General features: G+C 38.9%; 2 protein-coding genes across 2 annotated transcripts in view; one reads left to right on the plus strand and one right to left on the minus strand.

Annotated features, from left to right (window-relative positions):
• Positions 1 to 25,887, minus strand: part of TMEM117 (transmembrane protein 117) — a 212,923-nt gene that overhangs the window by 183,778 nt on the left and 3,258 nt on the right. The gene's annotated exons all lie outside the window — the stretch shown is intronic.
• LOC104282752 (P2Y purinoceptor 1-like) lies at positions 1,082 to 8,073 on the plus strand. The gene is made up of 3 exons (XM_009880875.1): positions 1,082 to 1,151; positions 6,124 to 6,713; positions 7,966 to 8,073. The coding sequence occupies exons 1-3, from the start codon at positions 1,082 to 1,084 to the stop codon at positions 8,071 to 8,073; spliced, it is 768 nt and encodes a 255-aa protein (XP_009879177.1).

The raw sequence follows: 25,887 nt of genomic DNA on the forward strand, positions 1-25,887 counted from the left end.
AGGTGGATTTTTTAATGTGTTCTTCGATTGTTTGGAGTATTGAAAACCTCACCAGTGCAAGACATGGGAATTTGCTTTTGCAAGGTGGAGAGTGCCACAGCAGAATCCAAGAAGGGTAAGGAAGATAAACGATAATTCAAGCAGCAAGGTGAATGACAGCATGTAATGAGGAGATAGTGCAGTCAGGTGCTAGAAGATGTCAAAATACGGAAAACAGAAGGAAGATGAGGACCTGGGCAGGAAGTGTCAAAAGAGGTGATATAGCAGACGGGGAGGTGGAATGGTCTGGGAGGGAGGCAATCTCTGGGAGCTGTTGTTGAAATGCAAAGTCCAGTTTCAGCATGAATTAGGGCTGGACACACGAGGAAGCTACAAAGTGGGGGAAATTAGTAAAAAATATAAGGTTTTCATCTAGGGAATGAAACAGGAAAATCCCAGGGCTGGCATGTTCTGCTGAACACGCAGGAGATGTAGGTCTGGGGCAGGAAGACTGGAGGACCCGGAGCAGACCTGGGCTATGGGCTGAAGGGGTAGGTAGGATTTGAGCTCTGGAGTAAGCAGAGTTGGAGGATAGCAGTTCTGTTTCAGAGCTGAGATTTTGGAACAAGGTGGGAACCATGAAGCAGGAGAAGTGATAGGCAGTTAGGTGGGGTGAACCAAGCTGTGCAATGGGGCAAGAGTAACATAGGTCCACGAACCAGTCCAGTAGCAGGGCAGCAATAACAAAGATTCTGGCAGTGAAGAAGGGGGAAGAAAGAGAAAGTGCAAACACACAAATACATGCCCCAAGCCCCTGTGCTCTTCTTCTCTTTCACTGCTGGAACCAATGACAGCCCCAGGCCTAGCTTGACTGGGGATGTGCAGTAAGTCTGTCCTTCCCTAAAAAGCAAGCAAAGGCTGCTATGGCAATAGCAATTTATCCTGACTTACTGAGAGGAGGGGCTTAATGATAAAAGATATCTCCCTTGCAGTTTGATACCTGCTCTCTGAAGAGCTGTCATTGCATATGGAACATTACTGACACCTTGGATTAAAAACAGTGCTCGCAAAATAGAGTTGTGATTTTAGAAGGTCCGGATTAATGGAGAGGAAAAGCACAGCTGAGCATCTAGACTTCTGTAAATTTGATAATTCCACCCTTTCTAAAACAGGTAAGAGAAAGATTTACTAAGTATTTATTGCACCTGTATTCTCCAAAGCAATATAATTTTCACTATTTAGCTATTACAGACTGATTAATACATACACATTTGTATACGTCATATTTTTTAAAGTACTTTTTCACAAACATTGTCTTTGGTAGGTAAATTCTTGCATCTTAACTATCCTTCTACTGTAGCTTATGTTTGCCATATAGGACTTCATTGACTCTCAAGTAACTACACGAACATCATTTTTTAATGAAAGAAATAGTAGCTTAATCACAACGCTGAGTCATTAAGAAGAAAGGAATTGGATATTAGCTCAATCTACTTACCTAATTGCATACAAATACTGCTGTATATTACTTGTTGTTCCTATCGTACTACTATGTTAATATGCTAAATGCAGTTGAACTAAAATATGTGACATGCTCCACTCAATACCCACATTGCATTATATACCCTTTCATATCAATCCAGTTGAACGTAAAAAGGGAATGCCTGAGACGATTACCTAACAGGTAAGATGTTAAAGTAATAATTGCAAATAATTCTTGGTATTTTTATAACAAAACCTAGGAGTCCCTGTATAACGCTCTATTAATTTGATAAAATGGGCTAAAAGGGTACGCTTGTAACACATGTAACAGAAATATATTGCTGTGTGAATAGTCAGAAATTTGGAAAACCTATCTGGTAACTGGAACAGATTTGTACTAGACTAAAATACAGTTGCAAACACGCAAATAAAATTCTCAGAGTAATCCCAACAAATAAAACACTTCATGTGAAATAGCAAGCAAAAAGGATCAAAGGGCAAAGAGAGTAGATAAGGAATAAAATTACATAAAATAAGCTGTTAACTCAGCTTAATCTTTTATACTTCAGGCCAAATTAATCACTTATTATGACCTTGTTAAAAATGTCAAAAAAACCCATAGGTATGACACAGAAGAATATGGTTCCTAGGATATATTTACACATACAAAATTAGATATTTTTTAAATAAACAAATGTGCTAAACCTAATGGAACTTTGCAAATAAAAGTTAAATGCCATATGAATGACTACCAGTGATAAACTGTGAACTATAATTAGCTATATACACAAATCACGATTCTTTTCGATGACGCATTTCTTCGCTCCAAAAAAGTAATTTTTTACTGAAATAAGGTCTTCTATCTACTCCAAGACTTTGGAGGCCACATCACAGGTACATGGGGAACATGCAGTAGTGGGGACTTCAGTATTTAGGGCCCTGCAACAAACGAGGCAGTAAATCAGTTCATCAGATGAAACCCACTTGACTTTCTATAACAGCGTGCAGACGCTGCCAGGGACAATGACAGAGATATTCATTCTCAGAGAGCCACAGATCTAAGCCGTACTTCTTTCAGGTCCAGGAGATTAAACAAACCAAGAGGCAGATACAAAAATCGAGTCAGGTCACTTTTTTAAAAACTAAAACTTTTCTAGCATCTTTAGATCCACAGCCCATAAGATGGCTGGATTCATTAGACTGCTTCTCACAAGAGAAACACAAAATTCCTACCCAGGAATCTAGCATGCTTTCTTAATTATGAGTGATGGAGCCCATAAACTTCAACCCTTTCTTATGTGTCATATTCTAATATCAAGCCCTTCATGAAATCAGAGGTATTCCTTTAATTCTGGATGCCCCATCATGTGATTGCTCTTTGTGTCCATTTAACGTTCATGGCCATCTCCATCAATGGCTGAAACCGTTTAGCTGAAAAATTAATCTCAATAAACTGGAAGTATTTTTTTAGCCTTGAAAACCCAATCCTACTTTCATCAAAGTCTGGCAAGTCTGTTCTTAGTCAGTACTAACAACATATGCAACTCCTCATCTGTCACAGTATAATGTCATGGTGCTGTTGCTCATTCTGCCACTGCTAAGATGCGTGTATATGTGTTGGCTGGCTTTGTATAAGAACACATGGACTTAGCAGTGAACACAGCAATGTTCAGAAAAAGAAAGTTTTCTTAAACTACAAATGCAAAATTTTGGACTTGAACTGTGAAGATGATGTAGTCACATCCTGTAGCTTGAGTTATTCTGGTGGTGCTAGGACAGTAGACAGAAACCTTGCCATTGTCTGATATAAAAAAAACATGTCACTTCTGAAAATTATTCAGCACATTTGCAGATCTAAGGGACATCAGGGTAGCTCCAATGGCTTCAGGATATAGCAGGGCACGCTGACTGTCTTCCCACATGCAGTGAAACTGGGTCCTGATTGTACAAGGCTTCAAATTCTCCTGATGGAAGACCAGGAGTTCTTGTTATAGCACCAAGGCGGGGTTTCACAGAATTCACAGAATTCACAGAATTGTTAGGGTTGGAAGGGACCTCTGGAGATCATCTAGTCCAACCCTCCTGCCAGAGCAGGGTCACCTACAGCACGTTACACAGGACAGCGTCCAGGCGGGTTTTGAATGTCTCCAGAGTGGGAGACTCCACCACCTCTCTGGGCAGCCTGTTCCAGTGCTCCACTACCCTCAAAGTAAAGAAGTTCCTTCTCATGTTAAGATGGAACTTCCTATGTTCAAGTTTATGCCCATTACCCCTCGTCCTATCACTGGGCACCACTGAAAAAAGTGGGTTTGAACCCCTTGTGTTCTTCTCTTGCTTATTATGTCACCTCAGGAAAGGTTCTTTTTATCTCTGCACCTCTTCCCCTGTGCCCACACCGTAAGTCACTCGCTTCATTTGCAAAGCACACCGTTTCAAGAATCTAGTCTTGGTTACGGCCTCTAAGCTCTACTATAACACAAAGAATTAACAGGAGACAGTAAGAATATTTTAGAAAATTCAAATGTGAATCCCAAGGTAGACACATGGGAAATGCCTACAAAAACAGACATATTTTCTAATGACTCTGAGCTCCAAATGCACGTTAACCGACTTCATACAGCTCAACCCTGAGCCCAGTCCAGTAAACTGACGGTGATGAAGAGTATAGGAGATTTATTAGTTCAGGTCTGTAATTGCCCTAATTGCTTGATGAGATCAGGAATCTGGCATTACAAGTCCCTCATGCAGCTCTGGCCATGCCATTTGTAGCCACTTCAGGGCTTATCTATACTGACAACACAACTTGGAATCAAGTGCTTAGAGCCTTCATTCGTAATTACTGAAAAGGAAGGCAGAGAGGTAGAAAAGACGACTTAATTCAAAGGCTAGAGTCACACGTGACTTCTAGCCAAGAGGATTTTAGGAAAAGGTAACTTTCCTATACATATTCAAACCCCTTTTAATTGAACACATTGTAAGAAAACGTAACTTCACTGTATTGTACCTATCAGGATGGCTACATTTTAAAGATTTACAGGGATATCTTATAAAATTCAGCTGAATACAAAAAAAAAATTACAAAAAGTTTGTGTAATTTTTTGTAATCACAAGAGAGAGGAAAAAGAGTACAGCTACCCTAGGTTAAAGTACAGTGCTTCAATGCTTAACACAATACATTTAGAGAGCAAACATTCCCCACCTGTGAAATACACTGTGAGTAGAACAGATGGCTTTCTATCCATATTCACTTTCTGGAAAGTCATTTGACTGCTTTTGTTGCTGAGCTTCTAGAGAAACAACTTTCCTTCCTAATTTCGTTGAGTACAGTCTGAACTGTCTTTTCGTCAGTTCACGGCCCTGGCAAACTAGAAACTTGCAAAGCACAATCATGCAGTCTCTATTTAGCAGGTCTTCACTGTAGCTCGTTTGTTACATTTTGACCTGTGTCTTGTGAACATGTTTTTGGAAAAGTCATGTTGTATTAAGGTTGACATGAATGCAAAACATTACTTTTGAAAAAAACACTACTATCAACTTAACGGTCGAAGCTGTTTGAAAACTTTCAAGGAATCAGTAACATTTTGAAAAAGTCCTTTCTCCCATTCAGAGTGTGGTTTGTAGTGAGTAAAATTTTACCCTGTCATCCTATCAAGCACTGTAGTGGACTCTGATCTATAAAAGGCTATTTGAATGACCCTCATACAAAGCTCCTACTTGGACAGATCTTAGAGTTTGGCATCTGCTGCATCATTTGGACAGAGGTTCTAGACACATAACAAACTGCAATTGGTGGCAGCTCATTCTGGCAGAATATTCCAGCCTTTCCGTTGTTTTTATTGGGAGTATAAAATCATCACGATTAAAACGTAAGACTTTACAAGCATAAAACCCTTGTTTTGAAAAACACACTGCTGATCTCTATTCCAGATACTCCATAACGGGCATTGAAACAAACTGGGCCATAAAGGGTGAGACAAAATGAATTCTCTCTAATCCCACGGCAAGAACAATGTTTTTGGCCTGGGACATTCATTTCCAGAAGAAAATCAAAGAAAAATTTAAAAAAAAAAAAAGCAGCAGTTTGTCCAGTACTTTAGATGGAAAGGTTACTGTGGCCTTCACCACAAGGAGGCTTTCATCCTGCGTCGTTCTGATGCTGTCTTCTGGATCTCAGTCACAGCCCACTGCCGAGCTGCCCACATTACACATCTCTAGGCCCAGTATGGATACTCAAGGCCATCAAAATAAGGATGGAAAAGTGTGGGCAATTACTGTCCTCCTGTCCTTTCCTCTTCTTCCAAAGACAGTCATAAATACATTGATGATCAAGCGGACACTGCTGCTACTGAGGGTGCGTGCTTTTTTTTCCTCTCTCATCTATCATACACTACACTAAATATTAGAGGAAAAAATATAAAGGTTTGGATAAAAGTTCACAAGATATGCCTTTGCTGGTGTTGCGGAGTGTTTAGTGCTTTAAGTGTTACCTACTTAGAATTTACATTCTTCTCAGGTAGAGGAGAGCTTGCACAGCATACTGTATTCTGAACTCTTTTGCCAGTTCAAACATACCGGATTTAACTTAAAAGTTTTGAATTTTAAATCCAAAACATCTAATTCAATTTTTATTTTAAAAGCTGTTGGTTTCTCTTTTCCCTTCAGGAATATTCCATGGAATGATGATGAATGGTACATGCACTGTTTTCATTTGCAACAGAAATCTCAAGCTGGATTGGTACTGTTATTTGCTTATTCTGGTTTGCCTTTTCACTTTATTAGCAGGATTTCTAGGCAATATACTTGCACTACGACATTATCTGTACTGCATGAAGACATGGACTACCAATACTATATTTCTCTTTAATTTGGCACTGTGTGACTTTACTTGGACTCTCATGGCACCTTTTTCAGTATATTATAGTCTCCAGAAATTAGCTGTCTTTTTCAGTCAAGCATTTTATCAGATCATAAAACTATTTTTTGGTATTAATATCTATGGAAGTGTCTATTTCCTGACACTCATCAGTTTTGACAGATACATAGGTGCTGTCCATCCTATCACTTCATTAACATGGTGGGACAAAGGAAAGGCTGTGTTTTGTACCACTGCGGTATGGATCTTCATAGTGATTGCATCGATGCCGGAGATCTACTACACAGTTGCAGCTGGAAGACAACAGGACATCGTAGATACCCTGGATGTCACTGAAGGACCTTTACAATTTGCCGTGCCGTTCACACTCTCCAAGATTGTATTGAGATTCCTAATCCCAGTCACAGTCATTTTTACATGCTATATGTTGACTCTCAAAGCATTACTACAACTCAGTAAACGTCAGCAAAGAAGGAACAGACTTGTTAGACCTCTGTTACTGATTTCAGCCGCTATGATTGTATTTGCTGTTTCTTTCATACCATACCATGTTATGATGATGGTGATACTAATTTACAGAATTAATTGTCAACCACCTTGTGGGAACATAAGCACACTAAGTGCCATTTATGAAGTCACAGAGATCATCTGCAGCATCAACAGTTGCCTTGACCCAATCATTTTTACAGTAGCAAATAAGACATTCTATCAAAGAATTAAAAGTATAAAATGTCATCCCAAATGCCAGTGCTGCTGTTGTCTGACAGAAAAGGTAAGGGACATCACTCTGTCCCCAAGAACAATGACTTAAACACCAGTCTACAAATACACACATCTCCCATTGCCCGTTTGGCTTCGTGTCATCAGACCGGTTTAAAATTTGGTCTCCTTTATTGTATAGCAATCTCTTGAATAAGCAAGAATACACAGCAATGAAGAGTGAAATAACACGAAAAGAAACACTAGCAACTCCTAGCTTTACAGATTTGGCATTTTAAATATTCTTGTCATAAATATACCTTAATTTATTGTGAAATAGCACTGCTTACCTGTATGTACACGCAACATGGAATGAACAATGAAGAAAAGTTCTAAGTAGCTACTTTAATTCTTGGCCAGAAAAATATAGTAAGATTAAGAGCACACAGCATTGAGGAGTCTCCTGATAGTTTCTGTTAATTATTTTTCATCTGTTCATAAATGCTGCTGTGATTGGAATGTGCAATTAATAACAATCATGATGCTTGCAGCTGAATTTCTCGAGCATTTGCAGAGGCTTTCTACAAGTACTTCATTTTAATGCTGCTTGCGCTAGAGCTCCACTGACACTGCCAGTGGAACCTCATTTACGGGGGTAAGTGCAGCAAATTTACAAAAACAAACAAACAAAACCAAATAGTAAGATAAAGTCCCTGAGGATAGTCAGAGCCACAATGAATCTGCTCATGAAGCAAACAAGCACGGACTGAAGAGCTTTGTTAAGTCTTCCCCCAGGCAGCAAGGGTTCCAAACCAATAGGCAGGGCACACTGGTGGTGTCCCTCAAACTCTGGGCAATTACAGCTGATTCTCCTAAGCATTGTGCTCCAGGACAGTGTGTAGTTCTACCACGAACTCTGAACTCATTAACAGGGAGAGGTGTACACAGAAGTTCTTAAATACAGAGGTGGCTTAGCTGCAAGAAGAGTAAGAGATGCTGCTACACCAGAGCGCTGCTTCTCCTGTTCATTTAGGCTCTAAGCATCACAATTTCAGGACAGGCTAAGGTAATTAGTCTACAGTCATTAAAACAGCACAATATATAGTCATGAGAACATCTACCTTCAAGAGTCATTAAACATGTGTTCTTTCCACACATTCTATGGGCAAAATAATCCTGTTCCATAACCAAACACCTGCTGACCTACTTTCTTGCCAAGTCCCACACACTACCTTGTTAATTATAAAAGTCCATGTATCAGTGAGCAATTAGCTTTATTTTCAGAAGTTACTAGTGACAAAGTACTTTTTAATATACTTTGTACAGTGTCTTAATTATTTCATTTCCTTAGTTTTAATATAATTTTGTCCTCACGTGTCTCTATGCAAAAATAATTCTATTCTACATGGGTATTAATTCTCTCTTTTTGTATGTTTCAATTGTACTGAGCAAATATATGTGTACATATAGTATGTAGAACAATGGGGTTTTTTAATTGTCTGTAACTGTGACATGAAATGAAGAACCAGGTCCTGATAATCTGAAACACTTTACATGGGTTTGGATGTACTAGCAAACTCACAGGACCTCGTAGCAAAATGGCATGCCTATATTCTGTGCAGGGGAGTTATGTACTCACCTCACTCTAAGTGCTGCATTTCTCCTTTGATAATTTCTTAATCTTTCGATTTATTTTAGTTTAAAAGAAAAATAGTCACCTTTTTCTTTTTTCCCCATGCACAGGGTTATTAACGATGCATTGGCTTCTTTAAGAAAGAAAGCTTTTTAATCCAGGACCATGGGCAATTACCTACTATAATATATACTTACCATCTCAGACTGATACAGAAACAATATCAATGCCATTTAGTGACAAAGGTGCTCTCAGCACAAAAAAGGATAGAACAGGAGAGATTAGTGTGAAGCTCTGAGCTAAATGAGTAGATTGCTCCCACAGATTGCACCCAAGATTGTAAACAGTAAGCTATTTCCAAAGTCAAACACTTGCCATTTCTATCTTTCAACCTCTCTTTAAAGGTACAGATGCACTGTTTCTTTCTCATTTCTCCACCTCAGCATTGCTTTCCAGAAAGCTCATTTGTCTGTGTTTGGGCTGGGTAAAATTCAATGTGAAAAGAAATTACGCTTTTCTAGACACAAAATTAAACATGAAAACTCACTGCAGTCCTCGGCTAGAAAGGATAACTTCATACCTCTGGGAAGCAGAGATTCTCAGGTTTTACCTGCCAGGACATCTAATAGGTGAGCTTTTTCAGAAGAGACAACAATGACTTAGACCTGCAGCTTCTCTAAATTTTCTGGAGGTTATTAATAGAAAAGCAGTCGTTTTTCTGTTCAGATAGATCATTTTACTCTCACTGCGTAATATCTACTATATAGATGATAATGTTACTATTACATATTAAGCAAGTATCGTTAGAAAGCTCTTTGGTTGTTAATGAGGAAAGAAGCATTCAACTCAGAAGAAATCATGAAAAACATTATCAAAGTCATTTCTTGATTTTGGAAAAAATTTCGAATAGTTTCCTCTTGAAGTGCTGCCTTTATAACACCTATGAACACAGGCTGTGCTCACATGTATGCAAGTTAAGAGGAATAAAATTAAACATTTCAATTAAAGACTGTATTGAAAGCCTCCAGTGAACTCAAGACAAATACAATAATTAAAAAACTTCACAGATAACCCTTACACACTCATATGCAATACCTTCTGCAAGCAGCATTAATGCAGATTGCAGAGATTCTCAAGCAAAGTCTAGAGTTTCTCTGCCTGTATTTCAGTGTGTAAAAAGAAAAGGAAACAGTAAGGCAATGCTTTCAAGTCAATGTGAGAGTCTCACTCAAAAAAAAAAAAAAAAAAAAAGCTAGGGAGAAATTTCATTCTGGTCAGGTAATCAGAACATAAAATGCATTTAACTGAACAAGAATGACCTTTATATTCTCAGTGTGACTGAGCTATGCAGTATACTCACATAGAAAGATGCAAAACGAGATGCCTTTTACTTTCTGTCAGCATCACCCTACCAAAGAGCTGCATGGTCCAGGGCACACATGATGGAACAATGCCAGCAACTGCCATCATGGGCCTGGGAGAGAGTATCAAGGAGCCCTCACTGCACTGTGCCAGTGACCAGGGAAGGACTGGGGAAGCAAACAGGCAGGGACTTGCTTTTGCAGGGGAGAATCCAGATCTCAGCCAACTCAGCAGATAAAAATTGCCTTGAAATAGTATGTATCAAGGCAATACTGATTTCTGCTGCGTAGCCTGACCTCCAAGAATATGAGCAAGAGAAACAGGCAGCATGGATGGTAGCCCTGCTCTAAACTTTTTGTGGGGGACAAGCAGGAGCAAGCTGGAAGCTCCTCCAGTTCACTTACGTAGGACTGAGTTAGGTGGGTGTTCTAGCTCCTCAGTTCACTGTTCTCAGTGAACTCACCTGCAGAGCAAGGGACAAACTGTCTGGACTCTCAAACTCTAGTAAAACCTGTTTTTCTGCATTGCTCCTTTTTGTGTTCCACTGAAAGAAAAATATGGAATAAACTGTGTTACAAAAGTAAATCCTTGTCTCCATGTCTGTTTCTATAGCTGGATGCAATCCTACATGGTCCACTCAATCCTATAAAGCTCACTAATTTTCTATTAATAAAGCCACCTAAAACAGAGGTCCCAACATACTCACAACATAAGAGAAAAAGGGGAAGGAAAAACAAAGAAACCCCCTTATGCTTCTGAAAAGATTATTCCGAACCAACCCCAAACAATAAAGAACAGAAGGGAAGAAAGAAGACAGGGGCATTCCTACAAAAGGTATCTGTGTCCCAGTGCTTCTGTCATCTATTCTCCTGGCCTGGGCATCTCACACAACATATCTTGTGCTGGGCTGAGTCTAAAGGCACTGGGTAATCTTTAAAAATCACCTTCAGGACACAAAGCTAATAAAAAATCCTTCCCTCTGTTACCCTCAGCTATTCATGTTCCTCACGATACTCAGCTGTGAATACACCCTAGTAGCTGACAAGGCTTCTAGACTTCTGTTTGCCTGTTCATAAGTGATTCTATAATCAATTAAGCACACTTTTTTAAAGCATTTTTGTTCAACGAGGCTGAACCAATGCTAATGTTGTCCTGCCTGAAATCAAAGGTTTTCCACAAAATAAAAGGTAAAAGGCACAAGACATCTGTTCGTATTTACTTGGTCATATTTTTATCTGGAAATACATGCTCCTAAAATGTTTTATTACAATATTCCCCAGATAGAATGACATAAACAAATAAAATTAAATAAGTTTATTCCATTTTGCTACAATAAGCGAACAATAAACTAAAGAACTGAGCCAAAGTCAACATCTTCTACTATGGCAAGTATGTTGCAATATTGCTTTCTCACAGACCTTTGTTTGGATTAAATCTGAGGACATGGCATCCAATTAAATGCCCAACTGTTATAATGAGTTTGAACACATTATTGAATGTTGTAATAATTTATTAACCTACAAAACTGACTGCAAGGTATGGTTAGCGTTCATGTACCATATCTAGATCCTCAGATATTACAGTAGTAGACAGCTTTGTAATATACCAGATGAATACAAAATAGACCACGGCCTGAAAGATTTGACTGTTTATGCATGTACTCAGCTATGGTCAGAGAAAACAAATTTCTCATTTACTATTGTAAATTCAGCACTGTTTTATAAGCAAAAATTGTTAAAACACAAACCTCTAAGTTGAAGAGGTAAACTTCGCCACAGATGCCCCAAAGCTGCTTTCTAAGGAAAGCCACCTGTATGCATCCACTGTTCTCCATTTGTAATACTTTTATCTCACAATCTACCTGAAATTTTCATACTTCTTAAGACATGAGCTTGCCTTTTTTTAAATAATAGTGTTGAAACATTCCTGAAAGTCTGGTTTTCTCTTCAATATACATAAATGAAGGTACTCTGATATCAAAGTTTTTCTTTTCGACATCTCTGAAACACCCCACTTGGCAAAAAGCTATGACAAACAGTACCACAAGGCAGTTAAAATACTTCACTTTTGTACCCTGCTTTCACCAGTGAAAGCCAAAACTCTTTAGGCAGAAGAAAAAAATATACCTAGACAGATTCTGCAGCTGGAGGAACCACAGCAGAGGCAGGTAACATGGCTAAGTCCATCATCCGCCTTACAGGGAAACATAGCTTCTCTGCTGCTGCCTTAGGGAAAGTTCCACGTTTCAGGGCTGCCAAGTCTCCCTGCGCTGTGCCCAGAGCCTGCAGTCAGAGGTGATGGGACATGCTGGCCCCCACGCAGGGACTTACCACCTCTATGCCCCCCCCAAGCTCTCTTTTCAGGCCTTTTCCCAACTCACCAATTACCAGCTCGGTCCCCTCTTCTTCACATGACTCAGCTTGGATGAGGCTTCCTCCAGCTGGGAAAGGTGAACCTTAATCAGGTTCAGAACTGCAGCTCTCAGCTTTTGCAATCTAAGGTAAAATGCAGCCTAATGTCACAAAATGAGCCAAGGTCTCAGCTACTGACCTAGCTCCAAAAGTCGTATCCTCACAAAGTACACCATGTGCTAGGGCAGTGGGAACCTAGGATCTCCAGTTTCGCACTGGTCCAGCCAATACCAGTCAGAAGATGGACACTAGCAGCCAGACATCTTTCCATCAGGCTTCTTGTGCAGCCTCTCTTACCCAATTTTGGTGGTCTCAAAGGCCCGGTGTGAACTCAAAACCCCAGGTGAGCAAATGCAGGTGAAATGCATAGCACTCTGCCTTCCTCTAAAGTATTTAGAGGAAGTTTAGCATAGTATTTAAAGATTGCTTGCTCAAAGTAAAAAGAACAGAAATACAAATGTTCATAAGAACGCACATTCATCTTTTAATACAAAAACAAGAACAGGAAGATGGACTTTTTCTGCTGCAAGGAAAGGGCTGACATTTTCTTTTTTTAATGGGTTACCCAAAGGCAACTGAGAGCAGGGTGGGGACGGTCAGTGCCATCTGCTGTACCGAACGTTGCAGGGGATTCATAAAGGCACCACATCTCCCTCTTTGCTTTACATTAATGTCATTACTATTACCCAGATGCAATACCTTGAGCTGCTGTTGTGAAAAAGCTGTAAAAGGCAGATAATGTGGGAAGACTTAAAGCTATGCCAGAATTACAGGGTGTAGGCAGGCTTAATTCTGAATTTTTCTGCATCTGTCAATTTCCATTATACAGATTTAACGTATAATTTTAATTATAGGCTTTACTCTTACTGATGTTATTATTTCACATTTAGACAATTGTGCTGATGCAGTTAAAAGGAAACCTGTAAAAATAGATATTGATTTCCTATAATGTTTTAGAACATTTTTAGTAGAAAAGCAACTGAAAACCCTGCGTTAGCAACAGAAAATGCTAACGCCTTTGTTCTTAAGGTGTAGATTTTTTAATCCTCTGTGACTGTACCCCAGGTTATAAAATGAATGTGAAAAAAAATCTCTCTTTAGATGTCTTTACTTCATAATAAAAGAAAGGATGGTTAGAGGGCACATACTAATTATATTTTTGCACTCTTTAGCCTTTAAGACATAGCATTTTTAAGAAACCTGCTTTTTTTTAACTGCCAGACCTAAAAAAGTAATTTCATGATCCTCCTCCTTTTTTTAATTTTAGAGCCACAATGTTTCATCATCTTATATGTAGTGCCTACAGAAACTAAATTTTCCTTCTTCGAATTCATTGGAATCCAAATTTCACAGTAGGTAAAAGAAACACAGCATTATTTATATCCCGTATAATGCTGATGCTGAACTCTGAAGGGCAGCGCTGTAGTCTCTGTTTTTCAATACCATTTAGAGATCCTCTGCAATGACTTGTCAAAATAATTATTTCCTTTTTTTCTACCCTGTTTGTTCTTTTGTCCTGAAACTGCACTGAAACGGATTCACAAGCTTATTTTTAACAGTAAATAGAGTTGCTTACAATCTATCTGCCACGCAGCCTTTTAAAATAAACATTTATAAAGCAATTTTGAGTCAGAAAACAAAAAAGATTTTGTCATCATCCATCTAGGAGCATCTACAGGTTTACAAATGGTCATTCCGGTAAGTGGTCCAAAATGCAGTATTGTGGCACAGTAAATTGCAAACCTGACTGTAATATAAACATATAAAAATATAAACACAGTTCAATATGCTTACATGTTAATAGTTTAATATGTTCAAATAATAGCAAATATGCATAACAAACCTTTAGCCTGATTTGAATGAGCAACCCCTCTTTCTATCAAACACATGCAGTGGAGGTCGACGGAAAACAGCCACCCACAACTAACCCCAGTGCTGAACTGGAACTCCAAAGAGATTTAGATTTGACCCCGAGCTTTGCCAGAGATTTTCTACAGGACTAAGGCAAGCAATGCTGTCTCTGAGACTCGATGCAGGGAATGTAAGGGTCGCTACCAAGCACGCATGCTGAGCCATCAAAGACTGGCAGAGAGCAAGACAGAAAAGAGATTTACATTTCCTCAAGGCAAAAAAGCAGTCACTTGGCCAGTCAAATACAGGAGAGAGCAGGTGTTCTAACAAAAAGAACTTGTGTCTCAAAGGAAACAATGCTCATTTCAATTAAAAAAAATGAGCTAGACTCTCTCCTGGTCAAGAACAGAGGACACTATTTTTTGGCTAGACCCCCTCAGCGGATGAGCGCTCCCATGCAGGAGGTTCCCTCTCTCTAGTTCTAATCAGAAAAAAAGAAAGCCTGACTGGAGACAGCTTTCTGATTTAATCTCAGTATGTACAGATTAAGCATGGGTTTTGTTTTATTACTTGCCTTCAATAAATATTTGCAACTGTGCTGTCTGGTTTAGACACAGTAACCAAATCTCACAGTGCACAAACAGGAACCCCGGGGGGTACAGAGCCTGTCGGCACTTCCAATGCACGAGACAAGTGGAGGATTGATGTTGTGGGACCAAAAGGAAGCACATTCCAGTGACAAGCAAGACGGCTCTCTAGCCTACAGTGAAATATGGAGGTACACACTTCGACCTGAGCGTTTTCAGACTTGAAAACTTGTTTCATAAGCTATATATGTCTCAGCTAGCACCTGGACAGACACTTGTCTGAGCACCAAAAAGTGATACAGTCAGTTAATCAAGTCCTATACCAGTATTAGGATGTACTGTGAGCTCCACAGATCTCACGCAGGAAAGACGATCGTTATTCTACCAGACTCAAACCAGCCTCAGGGTTAGGCACTCGTACGTCCAGCAAGTGACTGTGGCACTTCCAGTATTTTGCAGAATATTGTGCCCACTGTTACAGAAGCAGTTGATAAAACCCCAACTCCATTGACTTTGCCCCACGTTCCCAGTTGCCTTACCACCACTTTGCTCTCCTACCATGGGACAGAGGACGCAAAAATACTAGCTATTTCAACAAATCTGTTTCATAATGGCACAACTTCAAAACAAGCGATATGGCATGAGCTTTCACTGGTTAAAACGTTTGCAAGACCTATTTCAATTCCGGGCTGAAGTTTCCAGATGCTGAAAAATTTCTTCAGGAAAAAAAGCTCAAGTTCCCTACTTTGGAATTATGTTTACAGAATTAAAAAGCAGAACTACTGTTATGTCTTCTTTTGGCCACCTGCAAATTGGACTGCTTGTATTTGACATTTTTTGACACAGTTGCAAAATTCAGAGAAACCCCATGAAAATCTGAGTATTTGTTTCATACAGATAGCTTCCACCAATGCACAAACCTCCTGCAATGACACAGTATTAAGCAGTGCTCATTAATTCTAATTTGCCATTCTAGAAATAGCACACCATTCATTCATATTACGGACACCATGCAACGGTGTCCAAAAAGGATTATTTACTACATACAAATTGAAAAATTATAAATCCACAATAATCAGCTAAACCACCATATCCCTTGTATTTAGTAGTAACTTTGGAAAAATTGCATTTTAAATTATTTGATACTATGTTATTTGCAAAAATAACCACGGCAAATACTATATTGAGTAATATTTCTTTACTAGAAATACACTGGATGGAGAAACTGTGTTAACAATCAGCGAAAACTCTGGACAAAATAACAGTTCCATAGAAAATTTTCTTTGGAGCTAAATCAGATGTATAATGAACCCAAATTTTCATTACTAAAAAAAAGCCGAAGGGTGGGTAGGTTACACAGTAGAACACATAAAAATACGGTTCTTGGTAAGTGTATAAAAAGCTAGTGAGGCAGTAGGTTGGGGGGGGGAGTACTGTAATTGAAAAATGCTTTCATTTTCCCAAACATATGCTTTCTCTACTCAGATTTGTTTTTTCCTTTGTTTTTAAGTGAATTATCAATATAATTATAAAAATAGTGTACAGAAATATTCATTACTATTCTCCATCTAGCATATTTACATCTCCTTATTTAGATAAAATAACTCATTTAACTAGCTGCCATGTTCATTCAATACCACTAGAAGGTGCTCCTCTGTTGAAAGATAATTATTTCTGTCTGAATTGCTTCTCAAAGCTAATTTTCCTCTGATAACTGTGGTTCTGGCCAGTTGTTTACACAGACTGTAATTGCAACAACTGCCCCTGTTACACAACAGCAGGATCTCATATGCCATAACCATTACCACAGCATGAGAATAACAGATCTGTTATCACTCATTTTCTTGATAAATCCGAATCCCGGCTGAGCAGGACTCCAGTTAGTTTTGCTGGAAGGTGAGACATGGAAACCGTGGTGGAGCTGATGCATTGTAAAGAGCCACAGTTTCTGTAAGGTTAGGATTCACAGAATCATTTAAGTTGGAAAAGACCTTTAAGATCTTTAAGTCCAATCGTAAACCTAACAGTGCCCAATCCACCAAACCCATTTCTGGAGTAACTTAGGGCAGAATGCATCCCTAGAGAGACATTTGCATGCTTGTCGCTAGTCTGAAGGCAGAAGGAGAGTCCAACATTAAAAAAAAAAAAAAGCTGTAAGACAGCTATACAAACATAAGTATATGATCTACACCAATAGCACACCAACAGTATCAGGACATCAAACCGAATGTGAAAATCCAAGGATCAACAATTCATATTTCATACGCAAGCTTATATGAGCCTCAACCAAGTTAAGATTTAGTTTGTACCCAGAAAGGCATTCTAATAAGCTCTGGGTACACAACTGCCTTTGTGAGCTCTTTGCGTACACAAAGAAAACCTTAACTAAGAGCTGAAATAACTGCAGGTTTTCCAATTAAAAATTTCAGCATACGCAATGCTTGAAGAGTTTTAAGTTTTGTGTCATCTGGGATTGGGTAAGATTTTGGTGAAAAAAGGGAAAGGGGAAATGAGGATGGACTGATCGGCTACGGTGAGATTCTGATTGTTTTAGCTGTAAACTTTGGACAAAGTCTAAAAGTGACCACTAAGGAATGCACTGTCTGGGCATACTTTGAGAGCCTGGATTTCATCAGCTCTTTTAGCTCACACAACAGTCAGTAGAAAGGACGTTTTCAGTGAGAGAGGGCAAAGGAAGAAAGTCACCATGCAGTTCAAACAGTTTAAACCATTAAAAACTAAGGTCAGCCCCCAGGAAGAAGCTTCCTGCTAGTAAGGAGACGTGCACATGGCCCTTCCCAAATTTCTGTATCACAAGGGAAGCAAGCACAGTATAATGCTCCACCGGAGCACTCTGCTGAGGCTGTTGCAGAAGGCAAGCTAACTAAGCTTAGAGGCTACTCAGTTAGAGTTTGATTCACCAGACAGGTTTGAATGATAAAAACTGATATAAGCAAAGGAAAAAGGTGCTGGTGAACTGTTTGGGATGGAAGCCCTTTCTGTCCACCTCCACATGTTAGTATGGCAAAAGGCTGCTCCCTGGGAAGTCTGATGCTACTACAGAAAAGCATTCCACCTCTAAAGGTGCATCTGTCCAACTTTTAAATGGATGATAATTTATATAGTTCAGGATCTAAGAGAAAGAGAAATAATAAAGATATGTCAATGATGCAGCTTTCAGGTCCAGAATGCTTTATGTGCAGCATGACAATGCACAGCATCTTAATCTTCAAATAGCCAAAAATGAGCTCTCCATCTTGAGACACCAGTGTCTTAACAAGGAACAGACACAGAAAACAAAATATGGCACTTGTTTCCTTAAGGTTATGGAGCATTTTCTCAATTTTACTGCTGAAAATTTCCATCTCTTTCAGATAAAGACCCTTTCCCTCTCAGAGTAAGGATTCAAACCTCTTCAACAGAGTCTAAAATGTCTTCACTTAATTTGAAGTTGCGTTTATTTTAGGAACATCTTGTTAGACTACATTCAGTACATCTTACATATACTGAAAAATAACCATAAATTTGGTCTTGAGGCATTTACAATGGTCACAAAATATCCACTGAGACTCCTTGAGAGGTCTAGTTATAAAGGAGTTCAATTTCAAATAATATGAATTATTCAGTCACAAAATGAATAGTGCCTTTCACAGTGCCAAAGACATCTAAGCGACACTGACATACTTGGGAATACACGTGCTTTTCCTTCTCTGAGAAAGCACTCTTTGAATGACTTCACCTTTCCATAATACGTCACACCAAGGAAACGGCTAGAACAGGCTTAACTTGCTTCCCTCAATTAGACAAAATAGCGTAAGGTAGCTTTACGGCATGCCTCTTGAGGAATAAGGTTTGTAACTATAAAAATTAAAAAAAGGGACTGAATATATACATTGAATATACCTCAATGTAAGTAAAGTGCCAATTCCTACTCTCAGTTTTGGTCTCCTAATGTAATTGTATCAGGTGTCGATCTGATTTCCAGGGCACCACCAACAGGGAAAAGTGAGTGAAGAACCTGTGCTCTGCAGCAACTGGTGTAACTGTTCCAGGGAAAAGTCTTGTCTGGAGTAGCTGATCTACAGGGAGGAATTTGTACAGTACCAGTGGAAACAGAGGAACTAAAATTTTATTAATTTACCACCAGAGGACACAATACGAAATGGGAGTTTTGCAGCAAATGTATGACAATACCGTAACATTTGAGACAATAAGGATTTTGGCCCTCTAGAGTTCATGGGTGTTGGTAGAGTGCTGAGGTTAAGACTTTTTCAGGCACATCGTGGGCCAACCCTGTGCAGGCAGCGGTGCTGCAGTGTCGCTCCTTTGACTCCAAAAAGACCGCTCCCACTGCATTCATTCTGGTATGTGCCACTAGCGTGGCAATCAGAAACACAGCCTGAAGAGAAGTTTGCTTTTTTATCTGCAGCCAACAAGATGGAAATCTGTAGATATCCCCAAGAGAGCAGTACTCCTGTTTTACTATTTGAATTTAGATAGGCCATACAGAAGTGAGGTCTAAGTTAGATAAAAATTGCTCCACCCTCGGCTGCCACAGAGGGGAGGCGCATGGGATATAAGCATGGCCCCAAACCACTTTGAAGTCATCTAAGCTGGTATGTATCAAGAAGAACATCAAGGAAAGCAGAAGGAATGGAGAAAACTATTTGCAAAGACTTTACATGTTCGTCTGCTGTATGGAAGTGATACAAAACTGAATGCTGTGCTAAGCCCTGAATTCCCCAGGTCAGGAACTCCACAGAAGCTCCACATAACATACTAGTTTACAGTTTCTCCTTCACTTTCTATACCTCCAGTACATTATGCTGTCAAGAGTGACTTAAGATCCGTATTTTTTGTCACTTACATCTATGACCACAGATTAGCAAGAAAGCTAGGATTTTTGTGGGTTTTTATTAATTTAGGGTGGGATCTCTCAATTTTTAGGCCTCGTTCCCTTTTTCTCAAATGAACTAAAATTAGGTATTATTGCTGCTGTGACTCTTGAGGAACACTTTCCTCGATTCTGCCTCGTCTCTTTACACCCTCCCTGCCATAATTCTCATTTTCATTATTTGCTTAGCATGTTTGACTTCGGCTGAATCCCATACAGATTTAGTTTCTTCTTTGCTTTAGTATTAAATGAAAGTGTGCTTCTTAGTAGACACACATTGCATCAGTGTCCGAGAAATGGAAAACATCGTTTAGCATGTGCATAAGTGAGCCCTAAGCCGCTGTCCGCTTTGAAAGATCATGCACCAGTGCTGCAGATGAAAGATGAATTCAAGGCATTTTAAAAGACAGGAAGATCTCAGCAGAAGAATCTGCCTCATCTGCCTCTTTTCAACCAACAGTTTGGTTTTAAACATTTTATTTTTTCTGGACTTCAGGCAAATGGCCAAAACCAATGAATTTCCCAATATCTTAACAGAAGTAAGAGGATGAAGGAGTTGGTAAATTTGGGGGTTTATGAGTGCATGTGAAAATTTGAGGACTTTCTTCTTAGTAACAGGTAGGCAGGAACAAAGACTACTGCTAACTACTACCTTTATTATTTGTCTTCAAAATGACTGTCAAAGGCATCTAAAAATAGACATATTTTTGTTTGAATTCTGAACAAATTCTTGGGGGCTGGGAAACTATTCTGGGAGTTATCAGTACAGTTCTTCCTATTCCTGCACCTTTATCTCAGCATCCATAGTGGGCTACTGTCGGATACTGAGCCAGAAGCATCACTGGTTTAACCCATAAAAATTGTAGTATTTTAATGTCTTATAAATCATAATAATAAATAGCTGATAATCACACCTAAATCAGCTATTTTGCTATAATTTATTCAATGGTCAATTTGAATATGCCAAAGTTATTCATTTTATTTATCATTCCAAGTGATTAGTTGATAGATGCATCTATCAATGCAGATAAGGCAATGTGCAAAATATGAAAACATGGTTGGAGCTTGTAATTTTTTACCCCTGTCTTAATAAATGATTTTTCTGCCTCTTTATTTGGATATACCATCTAAGAAATCTTAAATTCCTGCTTTGCTGAGCTTAAGGGAGGACACCACTTTAAACATGTTAAATGGTTTTGGATATTTATATCAAATAGGAAACACGCAGTGGTTTTCTACTTACCGTTGTCATCATTAAAATACCATCACAACCATCGTTAAATTACCATCAGCATTTTCACTTGAAATTTTCAAAAGAAGAGTCTTGCTTTCAAACACCTATCTAGTCACCTGCTCCTAGGCTGCGCTGCAGAGACCGGGCTGCTGCATAACTACGCGAACTGAAAGTCAGTTCTAATGAGGCCTTCATAATGGCACCAAGGAACCATAACATGCTGGTGCTTGGGCAATAACAAGTGAGGGCTATCTGTGGATTAAATTTTAAAGCACTCCTAAAAGGTAGGTATGTGATACACGTCGGAATTGACTCTGCTTAGGACTGAAACGCAGCTGTCTCTGGAGTGAAACACAGTAGATAGGAAGAACATCTCACCTTACTTAGAAAACGAAGGAAATTATAATGCTTTATCTGAACCAAGCTTTGAGAAAATCTGGATTAAAAGTCCTTTGTTTGTAAAAGCTTCACATGATCATTGCTCCTTACAATGAGTTACTCAACACTTACTGTTCATGTCTCAGTTCACCTTGCCTTGAGGCTCTACTGCTACCTCTACCCAGATGCCCAGTCTGCTCCTGGGAGACTCCCTTCCCCACCTGGAGGCACCAGGGAGTGTGAATCCTCAAAGCAGGTAAGTCTCTGCTGTTCCTGCCATCCCCTGGCAGGGGCTAGCCAGTGGGGAACAGGGTACTTCCCCTTCTGACAGAAACAGAGATGGAAGAAAGCAGAAAACTCTGTTTTCCAGCACCTGAAATGAGGTTATGTGCCCCGTCTGTCTCAGGAATCCCATTTAGAAATATTGTGTTACTGCCCTACCTGTCTTGTAGAGAACAATTACTGATCCCTCCTCCTCAAAAGTCACTCTGGTTAGTGAGTACGTTTACAGGTGTTTTTTTTTACTTTTGCCGTATGCAAAATATCTATAAGAAATGTATAAACCACACTTACTAATTGCTAAATAGTTCTTAAATCTTGAGAATGTATGCAAAGTTTTTTAAAGCCCAGAATGTTGGGGTTTTTTTTCATTTTGCAATTTAAAAAAAGAAAGAAAAGAAATACATAACTTTGTAAGGCAGACACACAGGTTGACTTGGAGTCCCAGCAGAATCACACAAAACCAGAAATGTTGTCTGGTATTTGGAGGACCTTCAAGCCACTCAGATAGCCTAAGGGGACCTTTGAAAGGACACAGCATGACTAAGGAGATCACGTTCTCCTTGGGGCTCTCCATCGGGCACATGGCGAGGTGATGTTCCACACTAACAGCCTCGCTATCTCCTCGCTGTATGGAATAAGGATAGAAGAAATTTGCCCCTGCACTAGGTTGCACCTGGACTATGCCCATCAGGCTGCTTCTGCTAGGAATAAGCTCACTTCTATTTCTGGAAATCAGGGAACGGAGACATATTATTCCTGTAAGTGGCAGGCATCATTCCAAACTCACTCCCAGTCTCAAATGGAAAGAAAAATCTGAAAGTCACATCAAAAAGATCAAAACACAGAGTTGACACATCAATATTAAGTAGCAATGAACTTATTTTTAGTTTTCAGTCACTGGATGCTAAATATTCTCTAGAGCCTTCCCATTATGGCTAATCTGACACATGTAGCTCTTCTCGCAGTCTCATGCTGCTGCTTGGGGAATGGGATACGCACCTCCTGTAGAATCAAAGCTTTCACTGAAGAGAGAATAATCTTTTTGTAGCTACTGCCTGTACCTCTCCAATCAAACTCTATAATTTACTACCCAGAGGTAATATGGTACGAGACTGGTTCCACAACTAATGCTAAGAGCAGACGACAGCAGTATTCTCATTGAGCCTGAAGACGGGATGAAGTAAAATGTTATGGCTCTTCTAAAAATACAAGAGTAAAAGAAGAAATCAGGAGGTCACTTGCATGCTTTTCATTTATATTTCAAAGGTCACTTGTGGTCTACCTCATGAATGATGTAAAGTTTATTTTAAACTGACATCTTCATTACTGGCAACGTGCCAGAGCTGGAATCTGATGAGCGTGCACTCATTTAGTGGCTGGCTGTGAGCTTCTCCCTTTTTATGTTTTTTTGTTGAGGATTCCGGCTCTCAGAAATGCTTGCTCCCAGTCATTTATGCGTTATTATTAGCAAACTGTTAGATTGGCCCCTTGGCACACATTTTGGAGGAACAAAATACTCTTATTGTATCGCTTCAACATTTTACTGGAAACTAAAGAGGTGAATTGACTGTGAAGCGATCACAGTAGAACCTGAATGCCTCCAATGGCATTAACTTGATCATTGTTATTGAAATTCATACTGAACAGGCTCTTAAAGACAGTATTTTTTTACCAGCTATCACATTAGTTGCTTTCTATTAGGCTGAAGTCATCAATGGAAAAGAAAAAACGGGAACAAAGTTGCTGGGTATCAAGTGACAGATCTTATTGTAATGTAAGAGTCAGAGCTGACAACAGAATAGAATATGCTCTATCAATCAGGTTAGAATTTGATGCAAGTATTGCTATACACCCATCACTTGTTCCTACAGATGATGGCACAACTGTTCATATAACTACTATCCAACAAGAACGGGAAACAATCTGGCTGAAAAACAACCATGCAAAAATCTTATCACTTTTTTTTTTTTTTTTTTTTTACAAAACGTATCTCATTTGGTTCAGTAGCTATTGCACAAGCACCACTATAAAAGCGATATGCCACAGCAACACTAGCAGCAATACCACAGCCCAGATTTTACATTAACATGACCCATAATATATCAGGATATGAATTAATCATACACATACTATTGTATGAATTTATCCTATGTCTGTCAGCCCCCTAACAGATCCACTTTTCTAACATACAGCGCATTATATCCTGACTAAATCCCATTCTGCCTAATTGCCTCTTGCAATCTGCACACGTTCATTGCTTCAGTTGATAACACACTTCAACTTTCGGCATAACAGCAGACACTGAAGAGTCTGTTTATAATAGGTTTGCAATATCTTTTAGAGCCTTCCAGATCAGATGTTTGACAAAAAGAGTAATGCTTTCAGACAACAGGTCCTCAGTGGGTGTTTTGTTTGAAACTGTTTCTCATGAAATTGCTCCCAGCATGGCACTACTGTCCATTAAAAATTTTGCAACATTAGTGTGTACCCACAGCTCAGTGCAATTCCTATAATGATGGCTTTATTTATTCACTCCAGTGTGTATGAAGCTCAGATTATAATTTAATTCTAAGCAAACTGCATACTGTCAACATTTGGATGAGAGCAACCCATTAAATTCAACATTTATTCAACTGCTTTGACTTGCTTGCAGTATTACGATGATTCCCATTTTAAGAAATACAGCTTTAGTCCTATATATCTCGCCTTCCGTAAGTTGTTATAACATATTAAGTATTTAGTTTCCATCCACATCATTTAGAAAGACACTTAGAAATATAAATCTAGGCACACTCATTGGTAATTGAATAAAATTCAGTCTCTGTAATCACAGGCTTTTAATCAGATTTTAATATGTCTTTATAGTCACTTAGAATCAGAAAAAATGGGTAGGAAGACACATGCACATTTTGTGGTATGTTTGTAAAAACTGATGTATCTAAAATGCAGCATAAGCTAAGGATTATTACACATGGAAAATAGTCGAAGCAAAGATGCTGGACTGAAGAAATAAAGATTTTTCCAAGTGTAGTGCCCATTTATCCATACTGCTAAAAGCCTATTCAAATGAAAGATAATGTTAAAATTACATGATAGATCATATTTGTATACATTGATGCAAAATGCACAGCCTGAATTTTGGGCCACAAAAAACCCCACTGAACTCAGAATTTGGGCCTGAGACTGGAGTACAGAACTGCAACTGTGCATCCACTGAGAAGGTGCTAATCAAAACATACACTTTCTACACACTAAACACTGTGTTGTTTTCCAGACAGAGCCCCATAGCAATAGGAAAAATGTGCAAGGAATTTCTTTTAAGTTGGGATTTAAGATTTGAATGCACTTTCTGAATGCATGATGTCATCAAACGGGGTCCGTTTGTAAGCTCTTTCTGTTTTTAATAAAGCAGAAAATAAATCAAGAAATTTCTAAGTAAATGCAAAGAAGATACCCCTTTTCCCTGCCACAAGTAGCTCTCTCATGTAGAACAAAAAATAATAGGGGTGTGTATCTTTATTTTTTGTTTCCCCTAACTTTTAGTATTTATCTATGACCTTTCATTTTCCATTGCAAAATAAAAAGCATGGCAGAACACAATACCTAACCAAACAGAAGATATGCTCAGTGATGACTCAAAAGAATACAGTGGATAACAGCCAAAAGGCAATTTTAAAATTCCATTTGTTCTGACCATATGCCATAAAGATATAAAGAAGGTACTAGATAAAGGCTGTTGTCCTTGGAAATATTTATCACGGGAGATATTTATCAAACAAAGTAAGTTATTTCTTGACTGAAGAGCAAGAAATGTAATTGTTTTCTAATCTTGTTTTAAGTCATGACCAGTGTCTTGAAGGAGTCTCTGAAGAGGTTACTGTTCAAAGGTCGCAATGAATATTATCAACAGAAAACATTCCACCATGTCCTCTAGTCAAGATCTCTACTTCTCAATAATACAGTTTACCTACTCCCTCATCTCTCTATAAACTCAGAGAGATGAAGCCTAAATAATATTTCCAGCACTTCTTCCACTTTTAGAAGCGTAACATGCTTGAACTTAATTCTATTATTTTTCTAGTTCGTGACAGTCATGGTGACCAGACAGTGTCTGTCACAGGCGATAAACTGTGTTACGACATAGTTGTAGCTACCCTATTTTTCTAGTTCATATGCAAACTCAGCAGCAAGAAATACAGAAGACAAGGGACAAAAGAAGAGG

Source organism: Charadrius vociferus, unplaced genomic scaffold (assembly GCF_000708025.1).
Source record: "Charadrius vociferus isolate BGI_N301 unplaced genomic scaffold, ASM70802v2 scaffold52, whole genome shotgun sequence".
Lineage (NCBI taxonomy): Eukaryota > Metazoa > Chordata > Aves > Charadriiformes > Charadriidae > Charadrius > Charadrius vociferus.